The sequence below is a fragment of the Rhagoletis pomonella genome, unplaced genomic scaffold (assembly GCF_013731165.1).
Source record: "Rhagoletis pomonella isolate Grant_MI unplaced genomic scaffold, Rhpom_1.0 Rhpom_scaffold_00003, whole genome shotgun sequence".
In the NCBI taxonomy this organism is placed as follows: Eukaryota; Metazoa; Arthropoda; class Insecta; order Diptera; family Tephritidae; genus Rhagoletis; species Rhagoletis pomonella.
The window spans coordinates 98,675,319-98,700,747 of NW_023458557.1; the positions used below are offsets into that span (position 1 = coordinate 98,675,319).

The window sequence follows — 25,429 nt, forward strand, 5'->3', positions numbered from 1 at the left end:
AGAGTAACGTGGATGTTTCCGCAATAGTTCAGCTCAATTGAAACCGAGTCATCTCAAAAGTTTCGATCAAATATAATCTCAATTTAGAAGTAGCTGCTTGAATAGATGATTCAATTCTGTAGGCTAAATTTATTGACTACTGAATGTATTCCCATTGCACATACGTCACAGCAGTCTGATATAGGTTTGAAACCAAAGCAACCCGAATTACGTTGACTTTCCTTTACCTCACGGCTTCTCAGCTATCATCTGGAACCACTTGAAGCTCATCAGTTTCGTATGCACTAATCTGCCAAGCACAAACATTTCTATTGGTCGCCGATGACGCGGCACCATTTCTATTTCCTCCTCAATTTCGACATCTTCCATGCCCTCCTCGGGCCGCTGCGGCTCCGGGCGAATGAACAGCGCATCAAAGGCGAATGTTGCATGCAACATGTACATGCCGCCAGTTGCCAGTGCGGCGATACTTTGCGCCTTGCAATAGAAAAAGAAGGGGTGCCGTGGCTCCTCAAAGTCAGAGAGAAACAGCAATTGAAAATCATTCTCTGCATGATACATGGACAACAGTGATGCCCCGAAGTGTGCCAGCGCGCCCAATGTTGTGGGGATGGCTTCCATTATCTCATTGCGAGCGCGGCCGCAGCAAATATTGAGAATGCCGAGCAATGAGTACACCGTAAAGCTGGCGAAGGTGCCGCAATAGAAGAGATTGTGCGGCAGCGGGTCGGTTTGAACGAAGCCCAGCACGTGAAATGTAAGGCAGCCAATGCCCAGCAGCACTTCGAGTAGCTTGAAGAAGCACCAAATTTCCTGCATGTGGCGTTGAGTAGGGCAATTATAGACAAGTGTTTTGGAAATTTTCTTCAATTAAATAAATGTTTATTTACTTTTTTCCTCCTCTACTTCACAGGTGATGACAGCAGCCGCAGTGCCATCCACGCTCGTCAAATGCCTGTATTTATTCTTTGACCTACCAGTGGTGGAGGACGATCCAGCGCCGGGCGTTGGCGAGTCAGCTAGCGATTTCAATGCCTTCGAGCGTCGCACACTGTTGCAGAAAGTCTTCGTACAGCTGTTAGTTAAGCTTTGCTCATATCCGTATCCGGCTGAGGAGCTGGCGCGCATGGACGACCTCACACTGCTCTTCTCGGCCATTACCTCACCCTGCCCAACGCACAACATTGTGTGGCGCAAAAATGCAGCAGAAATATTGACGACCATCTCGCGGCATGGACTTAGCGACGCCGTTGTTAGTTATATACATTGTAAGGCGTTTTTGGTGTTGTTTGTGGTATTTCCTTATTTTAAAGCTATCGTTTGTTTTCTGCTTTTTAGCCAAGGGCTGCATGGCTTTATGCGTGGATAATATGCAACGGTTGAGCTTTGGAAATCCGTTGGAAATCGTCGAAATGTTTGTTACCGTTTTTTGCTTCCTGAAGGATTCTAGTCAAGTGTCACAAATTTTGCTCGATGATTTCAAAGCGTCTCAGGGATATCTCTTCCTCACCGATTTTTTGCTCAAGTAAGTTGAAAAGCATCGCGAAAAGGATGGGATAAATGATTTTCCGGTCCAGTACCCTTTATCATCTTTCCTTATCTCTATCTTTAAGATTCGACACCAGCCGGACGCATTCCATTGAAGTACAGGCCGCCATACGCAATCTCGTATTGATGATCTCCTCGCTTTGCATGTGTGGCTTCAATGAGCTGCGCCCGCCGCAGGTGCAAAACACGCTCTTCAAGATGCAAAACTTTCAAATACCACAGGCTAGCTCGCGTGAAACTTGCGTTCGCAATATCTACGCATTCCAAGTGCTGCAAACCGTCTTCCTGAAGTCCACTTCACCGGCACTTTGCTGCACCATACTCGACGCCATATCGCGCGTATATCACTCGGAGAATGCCAACTACTTCATACTCGATTCGGAGAATACGCTTAGTCAATTTACAGAGCGCATACATCTGAAGGGCCCACAGATACAGGAGAAATTTTTCGATCTACTCGAGTTCATTGTATTTCAGCTGAATTTTGTGCCGTGCAAAGAGCTGATAAGCCTCTCACTGCTGCTGAAGAACAATCACTCGACCAGCTGTAGCATCCTCTGCCTGAAAACGCTACTCAATATTCTACGTCACAATGTCGTGTTCAAGGAAGTATATCTCGAGGTGGGCATACTCGAGGTGTTTGTCACCTGCTTGAATCGCTATGCGGACCATGTGCGCAAGATAACCAAATGCGATGAGAGTGTGGTACTTATGCCGGAGGAAGATGACGTCGAGGATCTCACGGATACGCTGGGCAAGCACGTGCTCGAGGCGCTCACCATTCTGCTTAGCGGTAATAATAACAACGCGAATGTGTTTCGAGAATGCAGCGGCGCCAAGTGCATACACGATTTGGTGAAGTTCAAACACTGTCGGCCGCAAGCACTGGGCATCATACGTGAACTAATACTGTCTGCGGGCGGCGACGATGATATGCTTTTCATACTATCCGTTATGCATGCGGTGCCGCCATACCAAGTGGAGTTCAAAATACAAATACTCAATATGCTGTTGGGCTGCTTGAAGGACTCGCATCGCACGCGCACAGTTTTTCGTAAAGTGGGCGGCTTTGTCTACTTGACCAGCGTTTTCGTCTCGCTCGATGGCAAGTTGTGCGACGAGCCGTTGGTTAGTGCCGAGCCGGACGCGCAAAACATAACACAGGATGATTTGATATTGCTGCTGCAGATTGTCTGCCAAACGTTGGCCACCGCGATGCGCTTTGAGCCGGCAAATGCGAAATTTTTTCATCAGGAGATTTGCACTGCTTCGCTTTGCGATACGCTGCGACTGCTGGGCTGTTTCGGTAGCGCCACTGAACTGAGCGACTTCAAGGGCGAGTTCAAGAATGAAAGTGCAATGCAAAAGTATTTCCACGAAGTTTTCTCGGGCGATATATTAAACTACAGGTTAGGTGTTGCGATCCCAGACAAAAATGGTTTCAATTATTTAGGTTTTCCACTTTCTCTTCCTCACAGCTTCAATGCAGACATACCGCGTTCGTTGTCCTACGTATGTGTTGTGTATCGTCTGTTGTACAGCATTGCTTTGGACAACTTCGAAACGCCAAATTTGTCGGGCGTCATAACACTCTTCAGCGACTCGCATTCGCGTTCGCCCAGCAAAGAGCTGCCACCTGCGCATCCCAACCAATTGAACCTTACGCAGCCCACACCAGAGCCACGCATTGTACACCCAGGCGTTGTACTCTGTATGCTCCAGCTGCTGCCAAGCATCTCACACGACACCAGCGCCGTACTGGCTCTCAATCTGCAAGTTTATCTTAGCGAAATCATCAAATCCTTGGTGCGCAACGAGCGCAATCAGCAAATCATGTGCGACTATGGACTCGCAGAGCAGCTGTTGAAAATTGCGCGTAACGCTCTCTCCGAAGAATCCAATCCGCTGCACGTTTCTATGCAGTACGTGTTGGAGCGCTTGGCCGCGCAGGCTTTGCAGCCCACAGAGTTGCGTGAATTCTTGCGACTCGGTGAGCCGCTTTCCTGTGCCGACATCGACTTGCGCAAACCGTACCGCATGGGTGGCCCAGTGCCGTTGACACGCATCAAGACGCTTGTTTCGATGACAACACCTCGAGACTTTCGCGCGCATGGTTCGAGCACTTTGCCACCATTCGTGGAGATGGACATGTCTGCAGAGGGCTTTGGCTGCTTGTACTTGCCATCGCTGGCACCACAAGCCACCGCCACCACTGGCGGCACAATCGATGCCAACACAATCGGAGGCATTGGCGCTGGTGATCGCATTTTTCCACCCCAAACAGGACTCTCGTACTCCACTTGGTTTTGTGTGGAGAAGTTCTCGGATCCAAAGACGGATCCACATTGCGTACGGCTGCTGACGCTGGTGCGTACTATACACAATCCGCGCGAAGAGAATTTGGTTTGCTTATCAATACTGTTATCGGCGCGCGACAAAGCGATTGTGGTGTCCACGCAGGAGACGTTGGTGACGCCGAGCAAAAGTGAGTTAATATATATATATTTTTTAAATTAAGGTTCTTCGATACTATTTTACTGAGTGTTCTTATAAAACTATTCACTGCTGTTCTATTCACTTGAGGCCTAGGCGATTGGGAGCCTGAAGGTTCAGACGATGGCAGTGCACGCATTTGGTGTCCCGATTTGTTGCATGAGGGCCAATGGCATAACCTAGTTGTGGTGCTCAACCGCGCTGTACTAAAGAACTCCAGCCTTTCACTGTACTTGGATGGCACCGTACGTGTTTTTTTAATTTTATTTTGCAATTTTCCATTAAATTCGTATTTCTTTTCTGATCCGTTGTCTCACTCCAGCCCATGCACACGCAAAAACTTCATTATATATCCCAAAATCCGGGTGCTGGTTCCGTCAATCTGGCCGTTGCCAGTCAGGTCTATGGCTACATTGGCACTCCTCCTATTTGGCGGCGTTATTCGCGTCTTTGTTGGAAGCAAGGCGTTTGTCATTTGTTGGAGGATGTGCTCACGCAGCAAACTGTACAGACCATTTATAACTTGGGGCCACACTACATGGGATCGCTGCAAGCGCCGCAACTAGGCAAGCAGTGTGAACCGCTGCCGCCTTTGGTGCCGGAAGACCGACTTCTCCTGGGACTCAATGCAAAAGCGGTTTCGCAATTAACTTTGGTAAAAATACGTAAGGTTTATAGTCGCGTCGATAACAAATCCATAGCCAAAGTATTGGGCATGAATTCGCATGAGAATGCCACGCCCATAAGGTAAGCAAGTACATGCTTTCTAAATCCAGATACAGCTTCACAGCATTCACTTCTTTCCATTTCTCCCACAGAATCCTGCATAATTCTGCTGGCCACTTGGCGGGCGCTGGCCGCTCACTCGGCGGCGTAGTCGTCGGCTACTTGGGCGTGCGCGTCTTCAGTCCACACCCCGTCTCTGCCATGATCGACACGGTGGGTGGTTGCAATGTGCTGCTGGGCATCATCGCCATGGCGCAGGATGTGGAATCACTTTACGCTGGTGTCAAAGCGCTCACTTGTGTGGTGCGCAGCAATAGGGCCGCTCAAAGCGAAATGGATCGCAAGCGCTGTTATCAAACACTGGGCATGTTTTTCAAGAAGAAAAAGAATCTACTCAATTCGCACATACTACACTTGACTTTTGGCTTGGTCGGCACCGTCAGCAGCGGCCAAGATATGTCAGCCATTCCTAATATAACCGCTTTCCAAGATCTGCTCTGTGACTTAGAAATTTGGCATAATGCGCCAAATGGCCTGCTACGCTCGCTGCTAGAACATCTCCTCGAGTTGGCTATTGAGTCGAATGAAAAGAAGCAGAATGTGAAGATCATGGGCAACCTGCAGCTGCTCAACAAGCTATTGCACATCATTATCGACATACAAGATCACTCGACGCGTGAGATACTCTTTAATCTGATTGAGACACTGCTTGGCGGTCAGCCGCGCCACAGCGACCTGTTGCTCTTCGGCCAGTACATCGCTGCCAAGTTGCCCAAGTCCGATCAGGTTGAGAAGTCAATCATACTGCCAAGTATGCGACCCACGGGTGGCGTTAATGGAAATGCTTTCAGCGATCAAGAGGCCATGGCTCAAAACATTTATCTACGCAACCGCTGCCTCTCGCTGCTGCATGGGCTGCTCTTCACGCCACGCAATACCGTCAACTACATAATTTGCGACGACATCTCTAAGACGCTGGGCATGGATTGGCTTCTACTCTTCATGCAACCGCATGTACACTTCACGAGCGTCATTATTGCGGTGCGTATTTTGGTGGTGGTCTGCGCCAATGAGAATTTCATGGTGCGCTTTAGGGACTCAACGCACAATGGCGGCTACTTGCGCTTCACCGAAATGGTTTCGCAGAAGAAAATTTTGGCATTAGGAGCTCCACAGTTGAATACGGGCGTGCAGAACACTGGCGGCTCGGTTATTGTGACCACAGCCAATGTCGTGCAGCACCTACCAACGCAGATCGCGGGCGAAGTGCGCACTATAGCGCTGAGTATACCAGGTGAGGCGCAGTAATATGATATTTTTATCTACTACTTCCGCATCTGATTACCTACTAACTTCTTTCTTAAATAGGCTTCCAAACGCTCGAGTGGTTGCTCACTCATCATCTGGACGTGCCGGAGCTATATTTCCTCATCACCGCTCTGATTATGGGCCAACCAGTGAAAGTGCTCGCCTCTGAACACACAAAATTCGATTTAGACCGCGTGCGTCTCTTCCTATGGGGCACACCACCCTCTTCGAATGCGCCACTCCCAAAAATGAATGTTTGCCCCGAGGCTGTTTGCGTGCTGCTGGGCATGGTCCGCGCGATTGTACACTCGACCGAATGCGCCAACTGGCTCAACAGCCATCCCGAGACAATAATTCAACTGCTCTTCAATTTATATCAGAATGTCACCGACTTCATGCCCGTCATGATGTCCGGCGACGTCATTAGCTCACTGGTAGCGGTGCTCTTCCCCATTTCGAAGGAGCCGAATATTGATTCCGAGCCGAATAGCGGCAACTCATCGCCCACCGATAATGGTAGCGGGGGTTTTTTGCTGCACGCCGCACACAGTGGCTTGAATGCGCCCGCGCACAGATTGACACAACATCCGGTGCGCAAATGCATTATTGATTTCCTGCGCGTGATTGTTGTCGATTCGCTCAGCCTGAATATGCATGGTAAGACCACGCCCGTAATTGATCTGGTGTTGGATGCATCACCCGAGGCGGCGGAAGTGGCATTGCAAGTTGAGTATCAGACGGAAATCATCACCGCCTTGATGGAGCATCTCCTGGCTGCGGATGTTTTAGTGGGCGAGCAAGCGGCGCTCTCCATTGTGCCGCTGCTACAAAGCCACACACAGCACATAGCGCCGAACGTCTTCTACTTCACAGCGCGCGTGGTAGACAAGATGTGGCAGGGCTGCTTGACGCGAAATCCGCACGACATTTTCGACTTCGTCATCAAGTTGATTGCGCAAGCCAAGCGGCGCTCCTCTTCGCTGACCATAGAACAGCTGCATCACTCACTAAATCGCACGATATTATTCCTGCTATCGCGTCCCACAGAGTCAATAGCCGAACAAATGAGTGTGCTGGAAGCTTTGCACAACATTATAACCCATCGCTTGCTCATCTTTGGCGCTGGCAATCACGAGTTGGAGTTCATCGGCTGCCTGACTTATTGTTTGCTGCAATTGACGTCGGATATGAAAATTATATTAGAACCGGCGAATAGAAACACCACTTGGCATGTTAATCCACAAACGGATACAGTGGAGCCAAAGGATGAAGACCTCAATCAGCTGCAGGTAGGTCAACAAACAATTGGGCAAAATAAAATCAATAACAAAATACAAATTCATTCACTTCTCTCATCGCTCATCCAGGGCCGAAATTTAATTGTGGGCGCCGCCTTTCGCGTCTGGGAAGAGTTGTACGTTTGCAAGAAGCCAGCCATTGAAGAAGTATTCAAAGTATCGCTCACGCCACCACCGCCCAATTCCAAAGCGCCTGATTTGCAGAGCACGCGCGAGCAGGTAATGGAGTTAGCCTCCAAGCTGTGGTTCAACTATGTGGATGCTGAACGTAAGGCTTCCTATCGCATACCCTGGGAGATACACAATCAAATACAGTCGAAAATACAGAAAGTCACCGGCGGTTTGACGCGACTCGCGAGTCGCACCAAAGTCAAAAAGGATGAGCTCGTACGCATCAAATCAACAATGAGCAAGGAGAGCGCTTTCGATTGCACGAGCATACATGTACAGCTGATCAAGTAAGTACGAGTAGGAGATGTGATTAAAAGGTAATTTCACATTAAAATTATATTTCTTTTCTCAAGGGACCTTTGGGAGCTGCGCTGCAAGCAATACATACAAATGCAACAACACACGCAGCGCTACGTCTATCAAGACTGGATACAGTCGGAGACAGAATTGACACGTGAACGTGGCTTGTGGGGCCCAGAGGGCAGTTCTTCGTTGGATAAATGGATTTTGGATACGACAGAGGGACCGCATCGAATGCGCAAGAAGACAATGCGCAATGAGTTATTCTATTTGCACTACCCTTACAGACCGGAGATCGATTTGCCTGATAATGTAAGTGTAATCGAGACAGGTGCTATAGAAAGCGACAAGAAACGGTATCAAGAAAAATAAGCTCAAATAGCTCGGAGTTCGGAGCATTACAAAAAAATAAAATAAGAAACTACAGACTTTCGTCCATTATGTAAAATTTTATTATTGAATTGTACTTCTACAGCAGCGGTATTGAATTGAAAAATCGTCGTTCCCACGGCAGTCGGGTCTACGTAACCGGAACGACCCAGATTTATTTATGTACATATATCTGACCAAGGACTGCTACTCCAGCATAACTCCCCAAAAACTCTTTGGAGAATTTGTATGCTGCTACACAATAACAATTGCAAAATCGTCAATAAAAATGTAACACTTGGGATCTTGATCTTTATTTCTTAACTTTAATCTTAAATCAGGGTTGTACGGATACATTTCATGTAGATTATGTCCTGATCTACTCGGTGACGAGATTTTGAAGTCATACTTTTGTATGCCGAAATCATGCTAAATATTTAAATCTTTTCTTAATTTCTCTCATTTTTCATTCGCTTCAACAGCGTCAATTAAAATACAAAGTGGCCACAAGTTTCGATAGTAAAATCTATTATATCCACTGTCAGCAACCGCCGCGCATACTGTGCGAAACAGATTCGCTTCAACAACAACACTCCATACAGCAGCAACAATCACTGGAAGCAAATAATACAAAGCATCCACACATCGCTCAGCACTCTGACTCGCAGACGAGCAGAAGCGAACAATCAGGTGGCGGTAGTAGCAGCACGCCACCACCAGCACTACCACACTCGCCTACAGAGGCAGTTACACGCTTGCAAAATCCACAGGAGTCTATAGATACAAGTGCTCAAGAGGATGACGAGGAAGAGGAGGACACCTCAATGATGTCCGATAATGAAACATTCCTCCGTCTGTTGGAGGAGCAAGAGAAAATTTCCTTCATGTTTCGCTGTGCGCGCATTCAGGGTTTGGACACCTTTGAGGGCCTGCTGCTCTTCGGCAAGGAGCACTGCTATATTGTCGACGGCTTCACGCTGCTGAAGAATCGCGAAATACGCGACATTGATACATTGCCACCAGGTGCATATGAGCCGATTATACCGAATTCGGGTGGACCTACGCGCACGCAGAAGGCTCGCCAGTGCTCAAAATTCGCCTATGAAGAAATTAGAGAGGTGCATAAACGCCGCTATCTGCTGCAGCCAATAGCCTTGGAGGTATTCTCGGAGGATGGACGCAATTATTTGTTGAGTTTCCCGAGAAAAGTGAGGAATAAGGTGGGTATACTACGGCGGAAGCAGGTTGTTAATGCCATTTGAAATCCTTCATGGACCTCTTTCCCCCCCCCTTCTAGGTCTATCAACGTTTCATGGCACAGGCGACAGCCATCAATGACAACGCACAGCAGTCGGTGGCAGGCCAGAAGCGAACAGCAAGTGTGGAGCAAACCTCGGGCATTTTTAGCAGTTTGATTGGCGAAACATCAGTCACGCAACGTTGGGTGGTACGTAAGATCTATTTTCGTTGTACTCAGATCTTTTATCAGTATTTTCCCATTAACAGCGCGGTGAAATCTCCAACTTCCAATACTTAATGCATTTGAATACGCTGGCTGGCCGTTCGTATAATGATCTCATGCAATATCCAGTCTTCCCCTGGATAGTCGCCGACTACGAATCGGAAGAGCTAGATTTGTCAAACCCAAAGACATTCCGTGACTTCTCGAAGCCGATGGGCGCGCAATCAGAGGAGCGCCTAGAGCAATTCCAGAAACGTTTTAAGGTAAAGAAATTTTCTTTTTCTTTTTTTGTGGAAAAAATTGCAACTCTCTTGCTCCCAATATTTACACTCTTTAATAGGAGTGGGATGATCCACATGGCGAGACGCCTCCCTACCACTATGGCACGCACTACAGCTCTGCCATGATTGTTTGCTCGTATCTGGTGCGTTTGGAACCATTCACACAACACTTTTTGCGTCTGCAAGGCGGCCATTTCGATTTAGCTGATCGCATGTTTCATAGTATCAGAGAAGCGTGGCAATCCGCATCCAAATTCAATATGGCTGATGTAAAGGAGTTGATACCGGAATTTTTCTATCTTCCGGAATTTTTGAGCAACGGCAATAATTTTGACTTGGGTAAGCAGATGAATAAGTTGGGGGAGTGGACTTGACTTAACGCGTTGCATTTCTCTTAAAAAAAAAAAAAAAACAGGCACAAAACAAAACGGCGATACGCTGAATCATGTCATCCTACCACCTTGGGCTAAGCAGGATCCCCGTGAATTTATACGCGTTCATCGGAGTGCTTTAGAGTGTGATTATGTTAGCCAAAATCTGCATTTGGTGAGTGCCGAACGAAATTTTAATTCTAATTTAGCAGTTGCTTATAATTTTTCGCCTTCAATTCTAGTGGATTGACTTAATATTTGGGTGCAAGCAACAAGGTCCCGCTGCCGTGGATGCAGTGAATGTTTTCCACCATTTATTTTACGAAGGCAATGTAGACATTTACAAGTGAGTTGCTTTCTTCTATCCAAATATCTGCTGGTTACTGATTTTTATATTGTCCTTAGCATCGACGATCCGCTGAAGAAGAACGCCACCATCGGCTTCATCAACAATTTTGGCCAGATCCCCAAACAGCTCTTCAAGAAAGCACATCCTGCTAAGAAAATGTCCAATTCACGGCATTCCGCGCTAATCGATCCGGGCGCTTTAATACAGGGTAACACCACCGTTTTACAATCGGAACGTTTGTTCTTCCATAACTTAAATAATCTTAAACCGAGCCTCCAGCCAATCAAGGAACTGAAGGGACCTGTTGGTCAGATATTGCAACCAGATAAGACTGTGTTTGCCGTCGAGCAGAATAAGGTGAGCATGAAGAACGTGAAATATATTTCCGTAATTGTGCATCCATTTGATATGTACATACATATATATTTGTATATTTGTTAAATTTCTTGTCGCCCAGGTAATGATGCCACCCTCCTATACGAAATATATCGCCTGGGGCTTTGCCGATCATTCGCTCCGCATTGGTCTGTACGACTCCGATCGTGCTTCCTTTGTTTCCGAGGCCGCTGCACAAAACTCGGGTGAAATACTCTGTTGCGCTTGTCCCAATGGCAAAATGATTGTGACTGCCGGCACTAGTTCAGTTGTGACGATATGGAAATTCGATGCGAATCGCAAGAGTCTCACCGTACGCAACTCCTTGCACGGGCACACTGATGCCGTCACTTGCTTGGCAGCAAGCGCTGCATACAATGTAATCATATCGGGCTCGCGCGATGGCACCGCGATCGTTTGGGACATGTCGCGCTTCACATTCGTACGGCAGTTGCGCGGCCATGCGGGTGTTGTTGCCGCCGTGGCCATCAATGATCTTACGGGCGATATCGCGACATGTTCGGCAACTTGGCTGCACGTTTGGTCAATCAACGGCGATCCGCTGGCGATGGTGAATACGTGCGTAGGTAGCGCCGATCGCATGCAGCAAATATTATGTGTTTCCTTCTCGCAAATACGTGAATGGGATCAGGAAAATGTGGTGATCACTGGTTCTACAGATGGCGTAGTAAGGGTGCGTATGCAAGTTATGCATGTTTAATTTTCGAAAATGAAATGTGTCTTGTCTTTTTTTTTTTTCTAGATGTGGTCCTTAGAATACACGCAAGTACCAATCGAGCGCAAGCTCAAGCGCGCCACCGAGGTGAGTTCACAAGATCGGCCCGTTAGCATAGAGCGTGAAAACTCGTGCGACTTGAAAGAAGGCGGCAAACTGAACATACTCAAGCAAATGAAGAGTCTATCGTTGCAAGATGAAAATGGTGAGAAATGAGAGTAGTTTCGAAAACCATGTTTTACCTAACTTACGTAATATCTTTGCTTCCAAATAGCAATCGCCAAATCTGGTTCGGAGAGCAGCATATCAGAAGCTTCAGCGCATTCTCAGCAATCCACACATTCGGAGAAGGAAACAGTAGAGACCAAAGAGTGCGCGGACAAGGAGAACAAAGAAGAAAGTGAAAGGCGTAAAAGTTCTTTGTCTGGCGCAAAGTCATTGCATGAAATGAAAGCATCAACAGTGGATGGCGAAAGCGTAGCCAGCAAATGTGTTGAAGGTATGGAGAAAGACAATGAAGAAAAAATTTGTATTTGAAATCTTAATTTTTTGCAGAGGAAGAGCGCACTATTCGTCCCAGCAAATCAGACACCAGTCTCACCGATGGTTTCGTAATGGTGGACAATGATAAGCACAAAAGTGAGCAGTCCCTGAGAAAAGGTCAGTTGTTTTGTGGCAGCTTCAAAAAAGCTACTCAAATGAAATTAAATGAAAAATAAGTCGTTTTAAATAAGAAAATCGCATTCATATCCTCACATCGTCAAAAGGGCGTTTTCGAACTGGAATCAGGTGTCGATATGTGTTAGCTACACCTACATGACTCTGAATGACTCAACTGTGTGTAGTCGAAAGGCGAGTCAACACCTACACAGTTGACTTGCGAGTCAGACGTACCGTCTATGTTGCCCATAAGAAAACAAATCACATAACATCATATGGATCACATCGCATAACACTTTAATAGAGCTAATATTTAGGAATTGGCCAAAATCGCTTAAGCGGTTACAGGGCCAAATAAGAAGAAGAATATTAATGCATTTAAAATATCCCCTTATGATCTTTTTTTAAATAATAAGCTAATCTTAAAAAAAAAAAATGTCTGACCTCCCAATAAATTTCCCCCTTTTTTTAACAGGCTTCAAATGGCAACGTCAATTAATGTTCCGTTCCAAGCTCACCATGCACACCGCATACGATCGTAAGGACAATGCGGAACCGGCCAGCATAACCGCGCTAACTGTTTCAAAAGATCATAAAATCTTGTATGTTGGTAAGTAGAATTAATGAAGATTTTTGTTAGAAAATCAGATATTAAAACAGAAAAAAATTTCATTTTCCACAGGTGATGCACGTGGCCGTATATTCTCCTGGAGCGTAACCGAGCAACCGGGACGAGGTGTAGCCGATCATTGGCTGAAAGATGAAGTCACCGACCAGTGCGTGAAATGTCATGTGAAGTGAGTATAATTTGAAGACGGAATTGTTGTTAATATAAACTCAAGTATGACTTGTGAAAATGATTTTCTTAACTTAAAAAATTCCCTTTTTTCTACTGATTAGATTCAATCTCTACGAACGCAAACATCACTGTCGCAACTGTGGTCAGGTGTTTTGCAATAAATGCAGCCGTTTTGAATCGGAAATCTCACGCTTGCGCATACTCAAGCCGGTGCGTGTGTGTCAGGCCTGTTATAGTCAATTACGCGCCAACTCAGTGGATAATTAAGCGCATGAGCGACAAAGAAAACACGATGCAACACGTTTTAGCAAAGACAAACAGTAATTGACTCGATTCTTTGTTTTTTTTTTTTTTTGTACTCCGAAGCGCAATAGGCGCAAAATGTGTATATTTTTTGAGTGTACTCGATTTTGTTAAAGATTTTTAAATTTGTATATATCTAGAACCATATTACTTTTTATGCATATTTATATATTTTAAGCAATTTTCTATATGTATTTGAAAACTCATACGATGACGATATTATTCTGTGTCACCATCAAAGAAAAGAAGGCTGTTTTATAATGCTATTTATATTTTTAATTATTTTTCCAAAGCTATCGAAATGCCAATGTAAATCACTTAGATGGTAGAAAAAAAGGATTACACAAAAGATAATCCTCACTCAATATACCCCCACTACTTCTATTGTAAAACAAACTTTTTATATTTTCTATTTATTTATTACGGAGAACTATTGAAAAATTATATATTTTAAAAATAAACTATCGATTATTATTAAATAAAAAAAAATAATAATAATAATAATTAAAAACATAAACGAAAAAGCTTAAGCAAATAGCAAACGAAATGTGTCTAAAAACCACTAAAAAAAAAAGAATAATATAAAGAAAACAATGCGCTTGCTTTAATCTAATAAAAAGAAAGAAGAATGCAACACAAAGCAGCGATTATGACAAAAATATTGAGTTGCAGCTATAAATACAAAATATACAAAAAACAACTCCAATGCAAAAAAAAAAAAACAATGTTAACTTTAAATAAATATGTATTGTAATTTATTGCAGTGTACTTGTAAATTTATTGTAGCGGTAGTGAATCTAAAGCTTTTTCCTCTATCATTTCACTTGTGGTTGCGTGGCCTACGTAAATATTTGCGTATAGAAATAGAAAAAAAAGATTAGCAATTTAGCATATCTATTTCAACAAGCAAAATAAAGGAAGATATTGCAAACTTTAAAGAGAATAGTAATGCGCATGTTGCTGCTATTAAACGTATGCATATGAGATAGCATTTTGGAAACAAAAAAAAAAAGATCCTGAGCAACAAAAAGACATGTAATTAGATATAGAAATCCATGCAAACTTTTAGCTTAAAATTTGTGTTTATGCATTACAAAAATTGTAAGAATAAAAATTTGTGAAAATATAGCAAATGTAAATTGCAGACGGATATGGGAAATCTACAAAAACAGAACAGTCGCATGCAAAAAGTATTAAAAAATTTAACCGAAAAAAATATTTGTTGTATTTAGAAAAATTCGCTGAAAATGGCGAAATGTCTCTATGCTTGTACCATAAAAATTGTCAAATATATTAGAAAATTTAGTTGGAAAACATACATACTTATGCTGTGTTTCTATTGTTGAGTGAACATGTTCTTTCATTGAATTAAAAACAAAAAATGGTTAGTAGACAATTTGACGTTGCATGGTATACAGAGGAATCGGCTGGTCAAAATGAAGATTCTTACTTTTTTTTATGTGACAAATTGGGTAAAGAAAATAAAAAAACATATATATTATTTTTTTGAGCAAAATTATTAATATTCCACCTCCGAATATTTTTCGTGGTATAAAATAAAATGTATGACGAGTAGAATTTTATGGAAGAAAATTAAAAAGGGCATACTTTTCGATATTATCGCTTATTTTCAATACTTTAAGCCTTGTTTGTAAAAATTGGACTAAAAAAATGCCAAATCTTCTGCCTTGTTAAGGAATATATGGATTTAGATATAAGGATCACTCAAAAAAGCGTTAACTTTTCAAAGTCATAGACATTACACAATCAAAAAAAAAAAAGTATTCCAGTAAACGAAAATAATTAATTCCAATAGATTTTAGTTCAAGAATCCCAACAGTCCGAACTTGAATGCATCAAAACAATCGGCCTTTGAGGTTAAAAAATGTTAGGATTGTCAACTCTACTTGGCCGGGCTGTTGTTGTAGCGGCTACCCAGCGCTGCCTAGATCTTCTAGTGCCTCAATCGTTGTCGTCAAGCTCAACTAAGGGGATACCCAGGAAGCGTGCAACTCCAACTGGGTTCGTCCCTAGGGACAGGGGTGTTAGCTGGGTTGGGTTTAAGGGGCATATGAAGAGATGCGTTGTTGTTGTTGGGGTGACTCTGCGCATGCCGCGCACTCGTTGGGCACTTCTGTATTTAACCTGTTCAAGTAAACGTTTAACCTGCTGCAGTAGCCAGAACGAAGTTGGGCTATGTGGTGCGAGTCTAACGCACTGGAGAGAGCATTCATTGCGTTATATGGATTTTATGTACATATGTATGTACACGATAGCAGTTTGATGGGTAGTTGGTGCTAGGAGAGGCATTCGCCGAACGGTGCAATGGAAATGCCCAAATGCTTTTGAAATCAGTTCTGGCTAGGTGGAGGAATGGCTAAGAAATCTCGGAGCTCTCATTGGCTTTTAATGAAATTCTAGATCTGTTTGAAATCTTGCTTAATTAAGTTCGATGTTATTTGTATTTTTTATTTACATTTTCCAAAATAATTAATCGTAAAAGTAAAACCAAACAACTTAGAAACAGAGTAAACCAAAATAAAAAAAAAAAAACATTAAAGAAAGTTTACATAATTGTTGTTCTAAAATAAGAGCAGTGAATATGCGAAAGTAAAAAGAAAAAGAAAAAATATGAATAGAAAAGTCGTATAAAAATACAGAATCGAAAGTTTGTTCAAAATTTGTGTGTATGTGCATAAATAAAGCGGCATATTATTCTACTAGTATTGAATTTGAGCAAAGATAAACAACTGAAATGCTTTGAGTTAGCAAGGCGGCTAAAATTTAGCGGCAAAGTGACAAATAGAAAAATCGAAGTAGGTAAGTAAAAATAGTCGATGACCAAAATGTGAAAATTGTATGTAAATTTTGTGCAAGTTGACAAATAATAAGGTAAAAAATTATTAGTAAAACACAAAATATAAATTAGAGATAAATATGTATGTATGTATGTGCGGTTAGGAAAACAATTGAAATTGAAAAATATGCAGGCGAAAGATAAAATAAATAGCCGCGAAATTTAAGTGAAAAAATGGAACTATACAACAAGCACTTACATGTACACGTAGTATCTACACGTCCTTACATACACAAATATAAACCTATCTACAGTATTGTTCAGATAAAAGTTACCACTGCATATAATGTGGCCGAATATCGAGCCCTAACCGCCAAAAAGATGTATGTAAGTGACATTTTTTTTTCAAAATTTTATTTTTGATGCAGAAATGCATCCAGATGCTCAACGAACATTTCTGCATCAATAAAAAAAAATTTGGGAGAAAAATGTCGCTCATACCTTTTTGGCAGTTAGGGCTCGCTCGATATATGTATCTATGTATATTTCTTTGGTTTATTTAATGTATAATATTTTTTTATAAAAACCTAGCTACAACCAACACCACATAAATCCTCATTTCAAACTTTATACCAAAGCCATAAAAATTCAACAAATTTTAACCAAAATTTCACACATTTTATACAGAATTTTTAAACAACTATTTGGTATGCAGGCTACAAAATACCGTTGATTTTTGGATTTCTTTTTTGCTGCCGGTGCTAGGCGTTCTCTTCCATATAAAAAAGTTAAGTTGAACATACTTTGTATGCGAGACATAGTCGCAAACAAAAAATAATATTAAAAGTCAGCGATATTTTGTAGCTATAAATCTATAAAAATAACCTCTATAAAAGCTTTGTAATTTCGGTAATTTTTTTTTGAATTTTCATAATTTTTATACAAAGTTTGAAATGTGGATTTATAAGATGTTTGCTGCATAACGAGCTGGACTTTTATAAAAAAATATTAAACATTAAATAAACCAAAGAAATATATCGTCGCCTTAGAGTGCAAACCTGCTAACGACCAAAAAACATATTTTACTGTAGAGGCAAAAAACTAAATATATCTTTGACTCTTAGTCTAAGGGGCAAATCCTACATATAGTTTGTTAATCGCGCGACGTTCTATGGCCCTAATCCAGAACGAATGAAAAAAATTACGTTTTTGTGGTTTTTTTGGCGAATTTCTAACTTAGCAGGTTTTAGTTTTTGTATTTTCAAAATTGAAGTGGATTTAGACGGTTTTTTGTATGAATAAAATTGTTTCTATTTTATTTTTTGTGACTACGAGCTCAATTTAAATGTTAATTAATTGAGTATTCCATAGATAAACACAATTATATATATATAAAAAAATACAACAGATTTATTCTTCCGTTTATTGCATCAAAAACAGGCAGTTTATAAAACATATATTAGTAACTATACAAGAATGATAGAATACATGATTGCGCATTCCTGCGGGTGATGACGTCAAGGTAGCAACGAATAGGAAAGAGTAATTGGAGATAGAGGAGAGAAAGAGTGTTAACTGTCAAACCATGGAGGTCGCACATATAAACATCTCTGCATACATACAAACAGTTTGCTAAAATGACGTCACGCGAACAGCTGATTCTGATACTGGAGATCTCATACTTTCTGCGAGCAATCGTACGCCTACTCTTGTATAAATTCGGAAGGTGAGAAAACGGCAAGGAAACAGCTACTGGGGATTTTCTTTGCGGTATTACTTCCCATTCGTTGGAGAATCTTAGTTTGAAATGTACATCGCCACTTGGTGTATACCGTAGGGCTCGTATATAAGTTACTTTAGCAGCATCTTTGCCGCGACCGGGACGAATGCTATTAAAGAATTGAACTGTGTTAAAGCTTTTAAAGAACGTGTAACTAAGATAAGTTACGTCATATGGTTTTGGATTTTTTTCTAGCTGATCTACATACTTCAGTGTATTCTGCAGGAACCTGGATATCTCTTTTCTTAAGTGCTCGTTCGATAGCGGAATGGATACAATCAGCTTCTATTTGGGTATGGCCTACTTCAAGAAACTTTTGCTCAATAATGATATTAGGTGCATTCTTTTGCAAACAAGCTACAAAAGAACACTCACTTAAATGACGAAATACACGCAAAGCAACAACACAAACTCGGCTATTTATCCGAGCCCAGCCCGAGCCAGGTCGGTTAAAAAATACGCGACCTGAAGGCTAGTGTTGGTAAGTGAAAAAACTGCTGTATTGTGAATTGTTAATGGGAAAGTGGAGAGGGAAATTTTTGCTTCCTTTTATACGTGACTTATATTTTAAAAGAGTTAATATATATTACAAAAAAATGCAGCTATTGTTAGTTATAGCTGTGGATAACAAAGCATTAGCCATAATACTGTTTCGGTTTTGATATGTGCATTCGTCGCTATAAAAAAATTACTGTAATTGGCTCCCCGGAACTATTATTTGGTACTAAATTTTTTTTTTTACAAATCTACCCACACGCTGGAAAACTCTTCTGCATTTAATCTTCCTTCTGTTTCGTTCCACAAGTAACAATAATTTCCTTGAGATATAAAAATTTAAAGCTTATTCGCTGGCTATTACCTTGGCTTAAACGCATAAAGTAATACTCTAAGATAGAACAATAATCGAGCGACAGAAGCACAATATGTCGGATTTAGCAGTTGAATTTGAACTGATTGTACTTAGCAGCTTTACTCATCAAACAATTTTCGACAATTATATTTTTATATTGACGTATTTTTTTGCTTGCCAACTGCGGAGTCGCCTACTCCTTCGAACTGCATCAAAAGGTCAATTTTGCCAAAAAAAAAAAACGGATTTAGCAGGTTTACACTCTAAGCCGACGATATATTCTTACAAAGTATATATGTATAAGCAGTAGTAACTTTTATCTGAACAGTATTGTATATGCATATTTAAAACATTCAATGCACACATACACATAAAGTAGTTTTAGCAAAATATAGTAGCAAATTAGTGAGCAAAATAATAGTGGAGAAATTGCAATTGAAAAAAAAAAAATTTAAAACTATTTAGTAAGCTATAATTTCATAATTACGATAAAAAGTATAGAGCTATGCACTTAGTACACAACAGCAATCATAAAAACTAAAAAAAAAGGAATATTGTAAATCTCTTCAGTTATAAATTCTTTAAATGAAGTGAATAGTTGAGACAGTTTGCAAAAAAAAAAAAAAAATACAAGTACAAACAAATTGGTTTAGTATCGGTTTGATGCAAGACGAATTCATATAAGGTGGTTTCGATTCAACGAATACAACAATTACTTGTATATTGTTTTTGCTCTTAGCGGGCCATTGTCAAATTTCAGCGACAGAAAATACAATTGATTGCGTATCGTTTCTTACTCATCCTGCTCCGACAAAAACATCTGAACCAATGATATACAGATCCAATGGTATTTTTTCTCTTCCTTTCACTTGGCTTCACTTGTCATTTCCAATTCCTCTCACGAGATGGCAAATATGCATTAATTATGTGCTCTTCTGTTTCCTGTTCTGCGCCGCACGACGCGTCGCGACGTGCACTTCCAAAAATGTGCTATATGTACCCAGGTTTGACAAGTGTTTCTATACTCTGCGACGACTGGCAAGAAAGCCAGAGTAGTCATTCAAATGCTGAAATTTCTGGAATGAAGCCATTGTTACTAGAGACTAGAGATGACCGCATACTAAATATTCATTTACGATCCTGCACATCCCGAAGTATCACAGATTTGTGCAGCGAGTCATGTTCAATTCACAAATTTTAACAGACGGTTTCACCAGCAATTTAAGTTGAAAATGATTTTTCTTCTGTCAATTTCCATTCCGCTCGCAAAAATTTTAGAAGACCTTCCCGATACCTGAGTTCATCCAGCAATTTTCAGTCTCAAATTTCATCCAGGCATATATTTAGTTTCGCTTCGCATAGTGTCTGAATGTATATGTGACACGTAAAGTTAAAAGGGACCTACGCTCAGAAAAACAGATTTCGAGAAAAACGACTTCGAAGTTTACCAAGTTGATTTTGATGCTTCTGAACGTTTTAATGGATTGAAACTCGTTACCCGAGGGTTTTCGGGGTCGCTGATTATGAATCCGATGTTAGTTTTCTAAAGTTCAAAATGGCGGATGACTTTTTTAAAAATTGATCGGAATCGCTTGAAACTCGTTACCCGGGGGTTTTCGGGGTCGCTGATTATGAATCCGATATTCGTTTTTAAAAATTCAAAATGGCGGATCCAATATGGCGGAAAAAATTTAAAATTTGTTCGGATTCATGTGAAACTCAAAAATGTCGTTGACACCGAAAACGAGGTCCGTGATTACGAATCCGATGTTCGAAAACCCCCGAGTAACGAATTTCAAGCGAATTTGATTAATTTCAGAATAGTTTGTCAGATTTGATTTTTTTGTACTTTTTTTGTGAAAGTACCTAACTTTGAAGTGAAATTGTGAAAAAACTAATGCAGCTAGAAAGCAGCGGTTTATTGCATTGGAAAGAGTGGCCCGTTTACTATAAGAGCCGATGAAAGAGTGAAAACCGATTTTTTCTGACCGTAGGTCCCTTTTAACTTTACGTGTCACATATGTTTGTCTATTGCGTAGATCTCAGCTTGCCTTGTAGCCGACGCTATAGCAGATATGACGTCTTTTCCGAATATAAATAGTCTTGTACCTGACCTTTTCTACTTATAGGTCCCCGAAACACTACTAAACTCTACTAAAACAAAAAAAAAAAATAATTATTTTCTAGTATAAAATTGGCAAAAGTGAAAGCTTGCGGGAAACTGTCTATTTGATTGCTTGATTTTTAAATAGGAAAAAATCCGAGACTTTGAGAAATTTTCAATTCGCTTTGTCTTGTGATTTCCCCCCTAAATGCGCTTAAATCCCCCTAGAGATGAGGAGTATATGTTTAAAAAATTATTTACCTTTTATCTTAAAACAATACCTTATTAAAAGCGATTCTACTCTAAAGGCAGAATAGAGTTTTTAACAAGCATAGGAAACGCAAACACATCAGAATCTTCATAAAACATAAAAAAAAAATTACGTGAATATATATGTACATACATACATACATACATATGTAGATATGTATATATTTGAGATTGCATTTTTACACACTACTCGTATAACTACTGCAGCTAAATGCCTTTCCACATATTCTTATATAATATAAGAAATCACTCAGCTAAACATACATAAAATATGTATGTATGTATGTATATGCACAGATGAATGGTAAAATAATACTTATGTACTGAAATAACTTAAACGTTATAGACAAGGAATATCCATACGAGTACTTACTGTTAAACAAAAAAAAATAAAAAATAGAGAAAGGAGTAAATAAATAAAGGAAAACTGTTAAAGGCAGATTTGCTGAGTGTTTTATTGTTTTCAAATGGCAGCAACCGTTTCACGTAATGCGAAAATACTGGCTACTATGTAGGTATGAATCGAGGACTGCTTACAATTTAGATTTCCTTGACTGGCTTCTTAAAGCCATTTACGCCGCAAATGAAATGCAATATGTGTACATATGTACAAAAGCCAGTACGACACAAAATACTTGAAATCTTTTTCTTCTTCTTCTTCCTCTTCTTTGGCTCTGTAACCGCTTAAGCGATTTTAGCCGAGTTCAACAAAGCACGCCAGTCGCTCCGCTTCTGTGCCAATTGGAAATGCTAAGTGAAGCCAAGTCTGTCTCCACCTGATCATCCCATCGCAGTGGGGATCTACCTCTTCCCCTGCTACCACCAGTGGGTTCCGAGTTGAATACTTGCAGAGCAGGAGCGTCTGTGTCCATTCGAACAACATGACCCAGCCAGCGACGCCGCTGTATTATAATACGCTGCACTATGTCCATGACATTGTAAAGCTCATACAGCTCATCGTTCCATTGTCTGCGGTACTCGCTGTCGCAACTGCTTTGGTGCGGATTGTAGACGCTCGTCCACCGAGGTGAACGACAGTACACGGCGACGGAGTCTTTCTCCCACCACAAATCCAATACCGAATTGGAGGTCCGATACATGGCAGCTGTATTAGACGCCGCAAGGCTCCGGACAATTCTTGCCTTGCCCCGTCCAACGCATTTCTTAGATGGCGGTGATATCAGCTCGCGTCCTTACGAGGACATCAATCAGCCGGGCAGAGCCACCTTCCCCATTAAAGGTCCGGACATTCCAGGTGCATGCCCTCAAATCGTAGCCCTTTAAACGTTTGCCGTGGTCGTCATCATAATGGGGGGTTCTCATCCGAGGTATTTTTCTGCTTTTTAATTGGCGCCTGTTTTTACGTGGCGGATCCCGAACCCAGCGCACAACCCATTGCTGGGACGTGAGTGGTTTCGCAACCAAATACACGTTTATATGGCGAGGCGCCCGCTTGCAGCCGCACCTACTCGTGTAGAGTCGCTGCAGACTTCATTGAGCTTTTAAACCGAATAAGTCGGAGTGACACCACCGATGCTTCCTCTCTTCCTGCCGTGACTCAAGGCTCCACTCCGATTGGTGACCGCATCTCGCACGTGAGTTGCTCACGTTGCCCAGAGTGCGCGAACGAGCTGCATTCCCAGAGCAACGACTATAACCTATTGCACTCCGAGAAAAACTATGCGTGTTCGTGCGTGTTTTCGAATACGTATTCTTAACTCGTGCCCTGTCGGAAAAATTAGGCCCGCGCCCATCTCTAATTTGAACCACTTTCACTAAGGAAAGAAAAATTATGATAACTAGTAAAAATTGGCTGTCTGGCACGCCCACTACACAAGGTGGTGCAAGATTTGTTTTTGCATAAAAACCCAGAAATATAAAAAAATTTGTGGATTGGTGACCAGCCACGCCCTGCCTCCCCAACACTAGTGGGCGGGAATGGGAAATACTACCCGATTTTATTAAAATGGATTTGTACCTTACAAACCGATTTTCACTGAAATCGGATTACATTTCCGCCTAGTAGGCGGGAACTAGTGTGGAGGGAGGGGGGCGTGGCTGGTCACAATTTGTTGTATATCTCGGGGGTTTTAATGCAAAAATAGATCTTGCATCAAATTTTCGCTGTTTTGGAGGATCGCTACTAGTCCTTGCCACACATTAGAATCCAGTATTCGGATTGCGGGTGGGCGTGGCAGTTGAACAATTTTTCGCATCTTTCAGATTAATGTCTTCCTAGGTTAATCTAAGTTACAAATAAAATGTCACTGAAATTGGATAAAATTTACCATATCCCCTAGTGTAGTGGGTGTGGCGCTCCTCTAAATTCAACCATTTTTCATATTTATTCATTCCTAGGCAAATTTACTCCACGTTTCACAATTCAATTTCAGCAAAATCGCAGCACATTTACTACTTTTTGCCACATTTTATATGGCGGTGACCAGACCCATATATATGTATTCCATGTTCAATTTATTTATGCCATTCGTTTTGTTATTTTCCATCGTTTCCTTGGGAATTACTTAGGGACAAACAGTTGTACTATACCTAAAATAGTAACGACAATATGAAATGCCTGCCATTTGCATAAATTATTATTTAAATCATCTTATAAAAAACCATCGCAACAAACGACAAAGACCACAAACGTTTTACATTGTCACCCTGACAGTGTTCCGCAGCCCACAAAAAAGGAGTAAAACTGCGAAAGTATAAATAAATGAAATGAAGGATATTGCACATCAAACAAATTTACGATAAAGCAATACTAAAAATAATATATATATGTATGTATATATTTATGTCTCTTAAAAGATATATGTATTACAGAAAAGGTGCATACTTAACAACATTGATTCACATACATACATACATACATACTTGCCAACAAATGTATTTATGCTAAATGATTGTCTCTAAAAGTAAAATAGAATATCTTTTAGAATGCCTTGGATGCATTCAAGGCAAAATCGAAAGCTGCTAAAGAAACCGCAACATCCGCATGTGAATGGGTGCTTACAAACCAACACACCCAGAGCTGTATGTACATGCAATGTCTTAATATTTTATTAAAATGTCCAACACATCAAGAAAACATAAATAAGCCCACACATCATCACTTTAGTAACGAAATGTCTTGGAAGACATCATAAGGCATCATCGTCTCGCAGCAGCAGCAGCAGCAGCAGCAACAGCGCAACAGCAACAGCGCAACAGCAGCAACAGCGCAACAGCTACAAGCGTCAGATGTCACAATTTCACAATTCCATCTTGAATTTTAGTACAACAACAACAGCAACATAAACATCAGAGTAAAAAGTGCGGTCAGCGAGTGAGTTGTATGTACTATTGCCCAAGGATACTTGTCTTTTCTAATCCTTTAACCGCAGTTGCAAAAGTACTCATACAGCCAAACATTTGCAACATCTTATGCCTTTTGTATAAATGATTTGCCTGGCTCTTAGCTCTCGGCCCTTGGCTATTCGTCATCCGCATTCAAAGCTATACAAGTATTTTTCTATCACATTTATTTTAAATCGAAAAAAGGAGCGAAAAGCATACAAAAAAATTGCTGGGTATATTTTTTTATTATTTCAATTCCTTACTTTATTTCTGTAAATATTTCATTGAGTAGAAGTGTTAAGTCGAGCAAAAGTATTAAAAAAAAAAAAAGAAAAAAAAAAAACAGCGAACTTATGGGAGTGGTAGAAGCGTGTTCGAGAAACAGCCTTTATCCGATTACCATCGCTGTGAACGTATTGTTATTTTTATTTAACAAAATTCATAATTTGTTATGCATTTGCTTTGTTGTAATTATTCTATTTTCGTGGATCTATGATATAGTTTTCGGCCGAGTTTTTCCTGCAAGTTTTTGGTATGCTTTTTTGCTGTCGTCACACGAATGGTGGAAGAGACCAACGATATACAGTGAAGCCTGCGAACGATGGAAATATACTCAGGGCTATCGCTATCAGACTAAATCTGTTTAGATATTGCTTCAATCGGATCTCGAACCTGAGTCCAACTGAATGGTAATACAACTTCTAACCATTCGGCCAAGACGGACGCTGATAAGA

At 41.3% G+C, this 25,429-nt stretch overlaps 2 protein-coding genes across 8 annotated transcripts in view; one reads left to right on the forward strand and one right to left on the reverse strand.

Moving 5' to 3' along the window:
- LOC118735941 (WD repeat and FYVE domain-containing protein 3) overlaps positions 1-13,647 on the forward strand; it is a 30,535-nt gene extending 16,888 nt beyond the window's left edge. For 4 of the 7 annotated variants that reach the window (XM_036465981.1, XM_036465983.1, XM_036465984.1 and 1 more), the window contains exons 4-27: positions 914-1,268; positions 1,339-1,525; positions 1,614-2,957; positions 3,027-4,033; positions 4,132-4,286; positions 4,364-4,788; positions 4,860-6,061; positions 6,136-7,364; positions 7,443-7,831; positions 7,898-8,156; positions 8,696-9,433; positions 9,511-9,660; positions 9,720-9,938; positions 10,016-10,295; positions 10,372-10,502; positions 10,570-10,673; positions 10,733-11,033; positions 11,134-11,745; positions 11,815-11,992; positions 12,062-12,286; positions 12,343-12,447; positions 12,923-13,057; positions 13,130-13,244; positions 13,348-13,513. In XM_036465981.1, the coding sequence (XP_036321874.1) occupies positions 914-1,268; positions 1,339-1,525; positions 1,614-2,957; positions 3,027-4,033; positions 4,132-4,286; positions 4,364-4,788; positions 4,860-6,061; positions 6,136-7,364; positions 7,443-7,831; positions 7,898-8,156; positions 8,696-9,433; positions 9,511-9,660; positions 9,720-9,938; positions 10,016-10,295; positions 10,372-10,502; positions 10,570-10,673; positions 10,733-11,033; positions 11,134-11,745; positions 11,815-11,992; positions 12,062-12,286; positions 12,343-12,447; positions 12,923-13,057; positions 13,130-13,244; positions 13,348-13,513 (10,011 nt within the window). The other 3 variants (XM_036465987.1, XM_036465986.1, XM_036465988.1) reach the window with 3 other exon arrangements.
- Positions 1-25,429, reverse strand: part of LOC118735946 — a 273,819-nt gene that overhangs the window by 237,278 nt on the left and 11,112 nt on the right. The gene's annotated exons all lie outside the window — the stretch shown is intronic.